A 13,358-nucleotide genomic window follows, 5' to 3' on the forward strand; every position below is an offset into this window, starting at 1 on the left:
AATACAGTCAAACCTTGACAACAATATAATGAATAATTTGATACAATGAAGTGAAAAAAATTTTGTTCTCGCTCCTATAACCAAACCAAAATTGCAAAGTCTGCGGTTACAGTGAAGCAGATATTTGTTTGCTCACAGCTCAAGTTGAGCAATATGAACGGGTAGCTAGATCTAATCACTGGCGCCCCGACCAAAAGCTTTTCAATGTCTATTTCGCCCTGGAAGGCAGTGCAATGACATGGTTTCAAAACTGAGAGGAAAGTTTGACGACGTGGGACGAGTGCTCCCGTCGGTTGCTCAAGACATGTATTCTGGTAGCAGAAATTAAAATATTTAGCAAGTGCAACTTGAACCAGCAGATCCTGGAGATGCATGTGCATTTTGCCAAATGACCTGGCTTGGCTGGCCCTCAGCTGGCGAGCCAATGTACCAATCTCGTATGGTCACACTGATCGCACGGTTGCCGTATTGACAATGCAAAGCGCATCTGTAATTCAGCATTGTTCACACACCATGTATCAGCATGGCAAGCCACCAACCGGCCATCATAATCATTAGAAGACCTTTGCTAGCCTGTTGAAGGTGTCATGCTTACGTTTCTCTCACATCACAATTTTTTTTCCAGTGATATAAGCCTGCATGCTTATAACAAATATTGAATTGAATATTGATATTAAGGTAATTTTGTGTCAAATGCAGCGTTATAAGGTTTGACTGTATGAAACTTCACACACTTAAAGATTCTTATTAAGCAAGTCTCTGTAATCCCTGCTTTAAGCAGCATCGGTTTGGAAGCATCGCTTACATAGCCAGTCAAGCTGCCAATGTGCGTGCAAGTCAGTAATATTATATACTATCACTCTGGCTTGAGGTGTGGATTAACATCACCTTCCATGGCCGTGCACTGCAGAACTTTTCCAATTGGTATTGGCTGCGATGAAAGAAACAGGGGCACCAATGAAGCAGAAGTTCTTGATGTAGATGCTACTTCCTTTGAACTGCCATCATCCAGAATAGTAGGAGATTCCTGTGCAGGGCAATAAAGCAAAATAAGTGACGCTAGAAAGTATAAACTAAATGCCCTGTGGGAATGTCAAAACTATGCAACATCAACCATGTAAACATAACGTCTCATAAAAGCTTACTTTTAAAATTAAGGTAGGTTATGGTTACAGTCAGTAAGAGACTGTGGAGATGATGATAAAGTATTGTATCATGAACAACAGTTCCATGGTTGAGAAGCAGTGCTTGTGAATACAAATGCACTAAATCTACATGCAAATGCACTTAATTTGTGTCCAAGATACAGGTAAAAAAGGCAGAAAAGAAGATCCTGTGGTTACTATGTGATGAAGAAATAACCTATCTAATTAAAAGGCTGCTTTGTTTAATTGATTGTGCCAATTGATCTTGAAATTTAAGTTTACGACTATTACAGAACTATTACCAGTACAACAGTACAGTACATTATAGTGAACAAGTAAATCTACAAGAATCTTAACGATATGCAAATAGTTTTTATTGCATAACGTTTGAGACAGAAACAGTTGTTCAACGAAATAGTCTGCACTCTTGAGAAAATGAAGAAATCAGTTGCAATCTATGTCTCCTTGTGATCAGTGTCCGAAAAGAAGAGTTGAATGCACCAAACTTTAATAAGAACGTAAGGAAAAGTGGAAACTCACATGATCTGACCATACTTCCTCGTACCTTCCCTCATCATCAAATGTAAGTTCATCTTCTTCCTCTTCAATGCAGCCAGGTTTTTCTCCTGCTTCATGAGATGCTGCTCCGAGTATACCCTTTTCCGATGACTTTTCTCTCTGCAAAAGGATGAAGTACTGAGCAAGGACTGTGTAATCAAAAACGTCAGGCCCAGAATCAGGTTCCAGGGTCTTCATTTCTCGCTTTCACTGTAATGCGGAATCTATGGAGTGATGGAATTTTGCCACTAACAACTTTTTAAGTTCTAACATTTTTTAATAAGATTGATATTTATCTGTGGTGAACCTCGTAAAGCACAACATTGCAATTTTTTGTTTGTTCAGACAAATAAGCAATACACTATGCAATCACCCCCCCCCCCCCCCCCCTGCAGCATCTCTATTTATTTATATTCATTTATTTAGCATACTTCCAAGGCCCAAGGGCATTAGAGGAAGGAGTGGTAGATACAAATATTTGCACAGTAAAAGAGAAAAAAAAACAGTTATAACAAGTAAAGCAAAACATGTTAGCAAAAGGCTTCATGAATGGCAATCTTGAAGTTGTCAATGTCAGTGATGGCAGCGATGGAAGCGGGAAGGTGGTTCCATTCTTTGCTAGTCTTTGGAATGAAAGATTCGCTGCAGGCATTAGTCCGACAAAGTGGCACATCAACTTTATAGTCATGGTCTGAACGCAAAGTCTGCAAAGTCTTAATGCAAAGTCTGCATGTGGTCTGCAATGCTGCTTTAGAATGTAAAACATGAACAATAGCTTTACTATGTGTTACAAGAAGACTGCATAGGAGGAGATCAACACTGGCTTATCAAGAGATGTATCTGGAAGGAACAAACATCTCTTGTTCAACTACAGTTGAGTAATTCAAGTTTCCATTTTCCTGTCAACCTTCTGTCTTATGCAAAAGGTAACATATAATACACTTAAGCGAAAACATACTACTATGTGAAATAAAATCAAAGTAGAATAAATAACAGAAGCAGTAGAGTGATGCAAGATAATTGAACTTTCAAGCACATATGAAAACAATAAGCATGTAATACAAGCCTAGTACAAGTAGCTCAAATTATAATATTAGAGAACAGTTATGTTGGACAACCTGTATTGCAGTTATCCATTTATCCCTACATTACTGACCTAGTATGTTCAGGCTGATGTATATAAAGTACTGGATAGCCTGTATTTTTCATCTACACTTAGCACACTAGAATGGACAATAAACTGCATATTTGTTAGCTGACCCAAGCAAGCTCAACAGTTAAATTCAGTAGACACTAAGAAAAGCACGAACACAGGTAAGAGAAAAAGCAATTGCATGCATGGGCCTCTTCTCCATCTTTCATTTGTTTTCTTGCGGTTTTAATCTGCAAAAGTTATGGAAGACAAGAGTACCGGTCCACTGCGACTTTGCGGTCGGAAACCAGGACCTGGCGGCAGGTTCTTCTGGACACAGCAGACAACACCAGGGCTGAAGTGAAGCTCCACATGGAAGCGCTCTTCTGAGTGCTGGTCCTAAAAGATGAAAATGAGCTTAACCTCTTATAGCTCAATTTATTTAAATTTTTTTGATGAAGGAAAACAGTTGAATTGCCTCCAAAGTACTCTAATGTGTGGTTAGAACATACCATTTGCTACTTCTGGGTTAAATCTGGGGATTCATTAAAAAAAAAAATGTAATGGGAGTCTGGCATGAGAGAATGTTAATGAAAGGTAGGCGTCCAAATGCAACACAAAAAGGAACAAAAAGCACAACACAAATGCCACGTTTACATTATCCTTTTCATTCCTTTTTGTGTCTGTGTTTGCCTGCCTGGCTTTCAGTAACATGAATCGCTACCAACTTGCTCAACTTTTAGCCGTTCCATTAAAGAATGGTGGTATACAGTCAACTTCCATTAATTCAACTCTGACGGAACTGATGAAAATGATCGAATTATCCGGAAGGTTGAATTAAACAAGACGCAGGAAAAACGTCAGAACACACCACTGATTAATTTTGCAGTATTTGCCCAATATTAACATGCTTCCAAATCAAATGTGCAGTCACGTTCTATGTGTTCAAAGTAGGAAACTAACATAGATTTCTCAGCAAAAAAAAGGGAACACCAAAGTGGGTAGGGGCTTAATATGTGCGGCACAATGGCAGCCAGTTTCCTAACGTCCACTTTGCCGCAATACAACAGCGTTATGCAGCAAAGCATAAAGCATACCCAAACGCGGTTTCCAGCTCAATTTTCTCGGGGGAAAAAGGTTGCACGTTAAAATCTGGTAGATAGTGTGTTGCGGCTTAGGGTGGCATCGGGGCAAGGAATCCACCAAGCCCATCGACTGCTACGCCAGGTTGTAGAAAATTAAGGAAAAAGGGTTTATTGGCTTAGTTACACGGCTCCAGTTATGGCAGCCCACTCCATGCAAGTTAAATGCCTGAGTTTTCATGAAGACCCTCTGTCTCACTGCTCGAAAAATCTGCGCATTTAATACCGCCGTCTTCCCTAGGCGAGTTGACTAGGGAATCTGAAGACTGTCCACAGCAAATCACCATTGTTGACTTCGTTGCGATACCTCGCGCATGCTTGCAATGCTCCACAGTAACTCTGCTTCCGAAGCCCAATGGTATGAATATGCGACACGATCGTAACCTGCGAATCAAGGGTCACCGTCGTTGCTTGGTAGCATTGGATGCACCCCCACCCCCTCCCACTCTTATCCTTAGTTCAGGCTGTCAGGTAATGGTGGGTTTGGTGGCCTTTTGGTGAACCCGTGTAAAGTCGGTGTCCATGCTGTGTTGACACCTGGATAGGTTCTGACAGACGGGTGGTGGTTTGCCTCATGGCAAATGTCTAACTGCGAATCTCAGGTTGCCTTCGTTGTTTGGTAGAAAAAGAAAAAAAAAAAAGAAAAAGGGAACACAAATCACACTGCGTTGAACAGGATGTAATGTCAAAGTATGTAATAGAAACGGCCATTTCCACATGTAAAAAATTACTGCATGAGTACTGCATGCAGCCCATGAAGTTTGTGGGCCCCATAGTCAATTTCTAGGTAGAACCATCTGGAACATCATTACTTTGGACTGGAGTGGTACAAATTGTATCAAGTGATAGCAACTATGTGCGACTTGGACATAAAATGCTACAGCTGAACAGGACACCTAAAATGTAAGAGATACTAGCAGGATTCAGATCACAAAAACATCTCACGAAGCAATGCTAGCTTATTCAGTGCTAGGTTACTGCAAACGTCTGTTATGTGGTGAGCTTTGTAACATTTTTCAAAAGTCAAGTACTACTTTAAAATCTGCGCACACGTACCTTCGTGGGATCCTCATACAGCATAATCACAATCTGCGTCATGTAGTTCAGTTCTGTGACTGCATTCACGTATTCCATGGCTCTGCGCCATTGTTCATCCTTGGTCTCCTAGAAAATGTTAAATGAATTATTGGAACAAATTTCTTGTTACTGCACAAATGTGGAGAATGACAGCACTGGTGTACTTACATCTAGCAGACCTCCATATCTGAGCACAGTCAGCAAAGAATGGATGTGGCTTTCACTAGTGAAGTACAGCCTTGTGCGGACATGTCGACCAGGCGAAGAGACCCCATGTGAGTACCTGGGTGAACATACCAGATGTACATTCTTTTGCTTGATACTTCAATTGAGTACAAATTTAATTTTTGGATGCAATTTCTGCTTTACCAACAGTGCTTACAATAACACTATGAATAAAAGCACAACAGGACAGAGGAGAGATAGTAGATAGATATATTTACTGATTGATTCATGAGGCCGAAACATGCCTTAGTGGAGGGCTTCGAATTATTTTTGAATTGCTGGGGTTCCTCAACATGAACCTAAATCCAAGCACATGAGCATTTTTGCATTTCTCTTGCCTCAAAATGCATGGTGGGCAGGAAACGAGCCTGTGAATATAGAACTCTCAGTAGCTCCCCCATATCAGCATTGCCTTTAGGATTTATGATGATGACCCTTAAACATGTCATGTGCTCACAATGGAGGAAGGACCGTGAATTGGGTGGTTTAGGCCAGACTTATGAAAAAACTCTACAGTTTGTATATGTTTTCAACATCTGCTTTAACTATGATTAGACAAGCTGCGCTCACTGTGGATTGAGTCGATTCACACTTTCAGTCTCGTCCGCTGCGGGGTCGATATTTCGGTGCAGATCTGCTCGGATCTTCTTCAGCAGAGGTGTGCAAATGCCCAGACCAATTGTAAGCTTTTCTTGGAGAGTCAGACCATACTCCTGCAAGAGCATTCCCTCTAGTGAGGCTGGCCACTGCCATCCACCAAACACTTGTTCTTTTTTATACCAATACAAAACTGCACAGTTATTCTTCTAAATACAGAACTATAAGGTAACCGGTGTCACTGCAAGGTGGCACTTTATTGACGAAATGCTATACAGTCGAACCCGGATATATTGAATTCGACGGGGATCAGAAAATAATTCGATATAGTGAAAATTCTATATACAGATATAGGCCAAAAAAAGCACTCGCGATCATAAAAAATTGTGGCTTACCGATTGGAACAGCCGTGAATCACATAGCATGTGCATACAGTATGAAAGCGCTTTATTTCACCGAAAAAAAATCACTAATTTTGACTGCTTTTTCCTCTGAGAAATGAAGTTTAAAACACTAGTCTCAATCTTCTCGAGACTGTCCAGGTGCGAGAGCCCAGTGCCTTCCATTTCGCCGCAACAGCGCCGAATCAGGCTGAACGCTGAGGCCAGTTCAGTGGCTGTGCACGGACGCGTTTCTTCGAAAACACAGTTGCCCTCGTCGTCGCTGGAATCGCTGTCTTGAACGCCAGCTATTCCGGCCACAATGTACTCATCAGCGAGGTCAGCTACCGCTTGAACTTCGCTGTCAGCGTTAATGAAGTCATCAACAGTAACTTCGGACGGGACGGCGCCGGGAAAATTGGGCAAGTCGCGGAACGCGTCCTCCAAGCACTCATCGTCATCTAAAGCTTCCGCACATTCATCTCCGGCCACTTTAAGGCCTGCCTTGCCGAAACAGTTGGCTACTGTGGCCTGTTTCACGTCGCCCCAAGTGCCGGTAATCATCTGGATCGCGCGAAGCAGGTCAATCTTGAGATCGGTTCCCATGTGGAGGTTTATCAGGAGCCGTTGAATAAGTCGCTTCTGATAGCCTACCTTGAATGCCTTTATGATACCCAGGTCGAGGGGCTCCAGTCTCGCTGTGGTGATCGGTGGGAGAAACTTCAATTGGATGTGCTGCAGCTTGCAAGTCGTTTGATGGGCCGAACAGTTGTCTACCAGAAGGCAAACTCGGCAGCCCGACTTGCCCAACTCAGCGTCCCAAGCCTGCAGCCATTCAACAAAAAGTTGACGTGTCATCCAGGCCTTCCTATTACAGCCGTAGCAGATGGGAAGCTGTTTACAGTTCTTGAAGCAGCGCGGTGACTTGCTCTTCCCGATCACGAATGGCCGTAGCTTGCACGAGCCGTCCATGTTGACTGCAAGCAGCACCGACACACGCACTTAGCTCATTTTACCGCCGTGGCATGAGGTTCCACGAAGAGCGAGTGTCTTATTCGGCAACATTTGCCAAAAGAGACCAGTTTCGTCTGCATTAAAGATTTCTGCAGGCGAAAACTTCTCAGTGATCTTCGGCCACTCCTCAGAAAGCCACTGCTGCATCTCCTGGCTGCTGACAGCCCCACTTTCGCCTGAAATGACCTTTCCTACAATGCTGTGACGGTTTTTAAACCGTTGCAGCCATCCAGTGCCACCGCAAAAGTTCTCTTCGCCAAGAGCCGTAGCAAACCATTTGGCCTTTTCGATTAACATCGGGCCATCCACGGGAATATTTTTCGCTCGGATTTCAAGAAACCACGTATAGAGTGCCTTCTCCACTTTGTCAAAAGCAGCAGGGCACACACGACACGCTCCAGAGTGACTTTCCTCACCTGCTTCAAGCTTGATGTCCTGCTTGTTTTTTAACAACGTACTTAAAGTACTCCACGGAATGCCGAATGCGTCTGCCACGGAGGACTTCTTTTCTCCATTCTCGACACACCGGATTACTTCAAGCTTTCTTGCAAAGTCCAGATTCTTCCTCTTTTTTATGTCCGCGGATGGCATAGCTCACCAGATGACCGCAATCACACACGCTACACACAGCACGTTGAAACAGAGGTATGCAAAACAAAAGGCGCGATGCGCAGATGGAGCAGTCCGAGCAAGGCCTGTTCGAATGCAGTCAACGGGGCTGCGAAGGAACGACAAAGGGAAAAGAAAGAAGAGAGCGGGGAAAAATATCGGCGGAATATGCCGTCGAAGGCACTGTGTTTGTTTTTTGAGCCCTCTCTGGCTCTCTTGTCTCCCCTGGCCCACGAGCAACCGTGCCGACCCCTCGCTCTCTCTCTCTCTCCCTTTTCCCAGGAAGCGTGACTTGGAAACGTCGCTGCATCTCCATGCCGTGCACTCTCCTCGCTGAGCTCCAATGCCCTTGCCCAATGCACAGGCCGGTGGTAGAGGAGGAGCAAGAGAGCTCGCGCCGGTGAGGCGCAAGAACGGGGGAAAGGCTCTGCGTCTCCGCCGCTAGGCGAAGGCCGCGCATGCGCAGAGGAGGAGCCTGCTGACTGACTCTGCGGAAATGTTTTCCCCTGAGGACCGGACACGAATGTCTTTGGGAAAAGCGCACCTTCCAGGGGTGCGGCGTGGCACGGCGTTCGATATATCGAATGTCCGATGAAAATGGAATTCGATATACTACACAATTGTCCTATACTTTTACATAGTATTTTCAAGGGGGTAATCTGTGTGTTCAATATGGCCAATAGTTCGAAATATGCGGGTTCGATATATCCGGGTTCGACTGTAATCTAAATCACAGTAGACTTTCCCATCACAAAGCCGCCCAAGTGCTTCTTCACAGTTTAAACAAGCTGTTTATGTGAGACTGTTCCATTGTTACAGACAAAAGTATACATAGTTCAGTGCAGCTGATGGAATAGACTTAAAAAAGAAGAAGCACTTAAGATTGTTTAATGAATTAAAATTGTAAAACCATTTCCGAATGCGGCCTTGCTGCGCATAGCTGTCACAGTGTGGCCGAGCACATACACAGCCCATACACCGTGCTTTAGAAGTAATCTGCCATGTGTGCAAAGGGTGAGCTTGTCGACATGGCATGGCATCATGTGCGCTGTCTTGAACTACGTTTAGTATTGGAGGCCGCTCGATTTCTGTTCAGTTTCCCACCTTTAAATACTACATAATAGGATAACAAAAAAGTGCTTCTAGTGTGCAATGATTCTCGCCGAGTGGGCACGTCAAAACAGCCTGCCAGAATGACCTGCTCAAGGTAGCTGCTGACCCAGGCCAAATTGCGAGGGGCACAGACATAAGCTTGCCAAAGCCGCAAAAAATGACAATGCATGCCTTGGGCCGGTCACTTGGGCCCTACCCAGCTTGGCATGTGTTTGTTGGCACCTCAAGCTGCAACAATTTGCACACACTTCGCATTACGTAGCTGTCAACTACAGTTGAGGTGGCCAAATTTTTTTAGTAACTTCAGATTGTTTGTTTTCCCAGTTAGTACGTTTCTTAAACATTTAAAAAATTTTTCAAAACGTATGACCGAAGTTCTAACGTGCTAATAATGTGTGTTTTCTATTACCTGGGGTATGACAACATCGGCCAGAGCCTTGGCATACAGGTAGAGCTCTTCTGCGTGCACAAACTGCAGTGTATGCTGGTTGTGCTGCAGGTCATACTTGATGCAGTCGTAGACATCGGGAATCTTGCTGATGTCAAACTTGCCGTTCTTCAGCTTGAAGTCCTTTTCCAGCTTGGCCCAGCGTCGTAGCATCAGCTCCCACGTCTCCCCGTGGTACAGGGGAACTAAAATAATTTAATATGGCCCCATCAGTTTTTGCCAGTGTTCCGTGTGAGACAACCTCTGTTGCGTGCTCACACCACGGCAGTCACCATGACAGTTTCAACCAAGTGAAGCACAGCCAATGCTTTGCAACTGCTCATCTTCTGAGCCAACCATGACCACACTATTCCCTCCAGGTATTGCACATGCAATAGCACAAGCACAAGTACAAGTACAAGTACAGGCACAGGATGATGCCTCAAAACTAGAAGCACTAATGAAAATAATAATGTTTAAGATGTGTTGCTTACATCTGTTCTGATTGAAAATGTGCTGCAAAATTTACTATTATGGGCAGAATGTGTTAGAAAAAAGTGAGGACGGACATTTGAGTGTTTGTTGTCATTGGAAGCATGTTGTGATGTAGTGGGCTCTAAATTTTTCCTAATATTCAGCAATAATGATTTAGATAATAAAATTTCTGAAATTTCTCTGTGATCAAGTGCACTGCACATGAAATAAGCACGAAATAACCAAATTTGTTCTTTTACCTGTACTATTTTTGAGGGCCCAGACGTGGAGTGTACATTTGTAGATGCAAGAAACTTGCAGAATAATTCGAAGTTGGTTGTCTATTCTGCTGTTGTATATTTTAAATCATGCTGGAGGTCAAAGGACTATTTCAATAATAAATGTTGTACAGCCAGAATTCGCTGCTGTTTAAATGAGCTAGCGTAGCTAGAACATAAAAATTTCTTAAATCTGAATTATGATCCCTCTGCCTGGGCCTCTGTAGCTAAAATTAAACTCCCAATCTTGTACTGTATACATTATCATGTTCTAAACACACACCCAGCTATAAAATGCGATTAATTCACACTTGTTATTTAACACCCACTGCTGTACTTATCCATCTTGTACACTACGGTCCAATAGTAAAAGGAATGCCAGTCTCTTCTTTAATCATGCTTAACCTCCATAAGACTTGCCATTTTTAAGAAAATCTACGGCTGATATAGTACATTAGGCAACATCAATTGATAAACTATCAGTGCAAATGCCTTCTTGTCTAGTTCGAGTACAACCGGTGCAGGCATTCTAATTAGGTGTTCAATGGATCATAGTATGCATGTCTATAACTGGTTGGTATTTGAAAATAATAAAGCTAAAGTTGCATCCAACCATGGTAAAACTTATGCAAAATGCAAGAAAATTTGTTGCCATGAAAAGTTTTGTTTGTAATTGAATTAGCAAGACCTATATTGAACATGGCAATACATGAGCATGTTTTACTTTCAAAATTGGATGAGTTATCACTTTTCATTCTTTCTCCATGGCAAAGCAGTGACTCACTTCTTGATTTCTGTAAAAAATAACTGTGAGGCAAGAAAATTACCACATGTACTGATCAACTTTTGCACAATCAGCAAGTCAGGCACATCTGACGTGACTGGGGAACTGTGGAACCTGTGAGTACTCTTTGATAGATGACTAACCACTACAGCATACACCATTTTCATCATTTGGATGTTCATAACCAATTAAGTTTGCCTGAAGACTCGCGACAATGTCAATGAAACACCCCTGATCTTCATTCCCAAATATAATCAAGCAGTGGGGTTCAGCGTCCGAAAGCAAACACAAGCTATGAGAAACGTACTGTTGGGCTCTTGATTAATTTCAACTGTTTGGCATTCTTTAATGTGCACCTAAACCTAAGTACACGAGCTCTCTTAGTTTCCACCCCATCTAGATGCAGATGCTGTGGCTGGGAATGAAACCCGTGATCACCTCCATTCTGTTTCACATACTTCTAGATGGTATGCTATGTACTCCTAATGCCTGTAAGCAGGGCTGCTGACACTAATAGGAAAAGTAATGTCATACGCAGTCAATTTTTATGAACATTTTTTTTTTGTTGCTAGAGTTGGTGGTGTTCTTTTTCTCACTGTAATCTGTAGCACCATCCTTTAAATTAATGGTAGTATTAGCAGCCTTCATACATGTAGGGATCATTTGCTTGAGGATAGCTGGCAGCACTGGTTTTTAATGACTCAAATAATAATAATATCACTTTACAATCTCTAATCGCTTCATTCTAGACCCATTAAATATATAATACATTTACAGTATTATGTACACTTATTCTTTTAGCATTTTTATTATAATTCCTTCATAACCAGAATATTCTACTACTGGGCATCTGTCACAACATGCTGCATATTCAGCTAACTCATTCTTGTTCCCTATGGCTTCCAACAACCTTGTGTCATAAGACATGATCAAGTAATAACATTCTCATGAGCATCAACAACGGCAGTGGCACTTGCAGTACCTTTGGAGAGTAGGATTGGATGTCAACTTACCGTGGGTCTTGCTTTCATCCTTGCGGCATTTGATCTGCTTGATCAGATCCTGTATGATCTCATACACGTGCTGACATGCCTTGACGGGATTTTTGATGAACTGCAGAGCATTCTGAATGGATCGTGCATGCGTGGGGTTGAGCTGCAAATTAAAACGAAGTAGAAAAAGCAAAAAGTTCTCCCCTATAATTACGTGCTTACAGAAGCACTCTCAGAAGTATGGCATTTCCCATCTTTTCATGAAAAAAAAAAAAACAAAAAAAAGTCCAACATTATAGACATCACATGCACATGCGTGTATGCACCCCCTCCACACGAAGGCATGCACACACACAGACACAAATTTCTCTGCAAGATGTGGCATACACATAACGGGGCATGTTTGATTGACTGATTAATTCAGTCATTGGGCATTAATGTACTAAAAAAACACTGGCGCTATGAGAGATGCTATAATGAAGGACTTGGGACTAATTTTGACCACACCAGATTTTTAAGTACGCACCTAAATCTTGGTGCATGAGCGTTTCTTACGTTTGACTATCTATATGCACCCCACCGAGCCTGGCAATCAAACCTGTGACCTTGTGTTCTTCAGTGGAACACCACAAACACTGAGCCGCCGTGATGTTCCATGGCATGGTATTTAAGAGAAGCCCTTCCATAAAAAGCTTTTGAATGGACTGCCAAATGGGACGCATTTTTTAAAATTTATTCTAGATGACACACGCAATCACTGTGTACAAATGTGAATATTAAACAAGATATGTTGCAAAATGCTACCCCTATGAGAAATTTGAGCATGATTAAGCCATAAGTACAGCCAGAAGTGGCATTCACAAATGGCTCCTTTACACATCATTTTGTATAACTTTCACTCTAAGCCTTGATCTCGCCGTACCTTTTCAAAGTCCTCTTCCGTGAAGTCATGGTCCACCTGGAATGCTTCATGCAGTCTCTGTTTCACCCTGTAATGACTTTCAATGTATACAGAACATATTGTCAAAAGCATGCTTCTCTCGGGGCTGTCAGTTACCCAGAAACGTACAGAGACGTCAGGGATACGCAGCCCAAATCACCTACAGCATGCAGTTTTGTAAGGAAATGGCTACCGGGAGCAAACCTGGCCTGCCGAAGTCTGCAGGAACTGCCAACACAACAGTTGAAACAAGGAAGACGACAGAAATTGCATAGCGCTAAGTGAGAGTCTTTGCCAAACATCATTATGGCTTTCTGTGTTGACTCTGTTGAATAGTTTACACAACTGTATACCAATTAACAAGTTTAGATAAAGAACAACAGTGAATTTTTGACAAATGTTCATTTAACGGCTCTAAGAGTATTTATTTTAAACTCCAATACTTCAATGTGCCAAGTTGTTCATGAGGTA

The 13,358-nt window shown here is 42.5% G+C and overlaps 1 protein-coding gene across 24 annotated transcripts in view; it reads right to left on the bottom strand.

Annotated features, from left to right (window-relative positions):
* l(1)G0196 (inositol hexakisphosphate and diphosphoinositol-pentakisphosphate kinase) overlaps window positions 1-13,358 on the bottom strand; it is an 82,397-nt gene that overhangs the window by 12,803 nt on the left and 56,236 nt on the right. For 21 of the 24 annotated variants that reach the window (XM_075692689.1, XM_075692690.1, XM_075692700.1 and 18 more), the window contains 9 exons: window positions 12,870-12,945; window positions 11,969-12,110; window positions 9,402-9,625; window positions 5,850-5,992; window positions 5,223-5,337; window positions 5,034-5,141; window positions 3,115-3,234; window positions 1,686-1,823; window positions 889-1,027 (listed from right to left, as the gene is read on the bottom strand). In XM_075692689.1, the coding sequence (XP_075548804.1) occupies window positions 889-1,027; window positions 1,686-1,823; window positions 3,115-3,234; window positions 5,034-5,141; window positions 5,223-5,337; window positions 5,850-5,992; window positions 9,402-9,625; window positions 11,969-12,110; window positions 12,870-12,945 (1,205 nt within the window). The remainder of the gene's footprint in view (window positions 1-888; window positions 1,028-1,685; window positions 1,824-3,114; window positions 3,235-5,033; window positions 5,142-5,222; window positions 5,338-5,849; window positions 5,993-9,401; window positions 9,626-11,968; window positions 12,111-12,869; window positions 12,946-13,358) is intronic. The other 3 variants (XM_075692712.1, XM_075692697.1, XM_075692691.1) reach the window with 1 other exon arrangement.

This window comes from Dermacentor variabilis, chromosome 5, assembly GCF_050947875.1.
Source record: "Dermacentor variabilis isolate Ectoservices chromosome 5, ASM5094787v1, whole genome shotgun sequence".
In the NCBI taxonomy this organism is placed as follows: Eukaryota; Metazoa; Arthropoda; class Arachnida; order Ixodida; family Ixodidae; genus Dermacentor; species Dermacentor variabilis.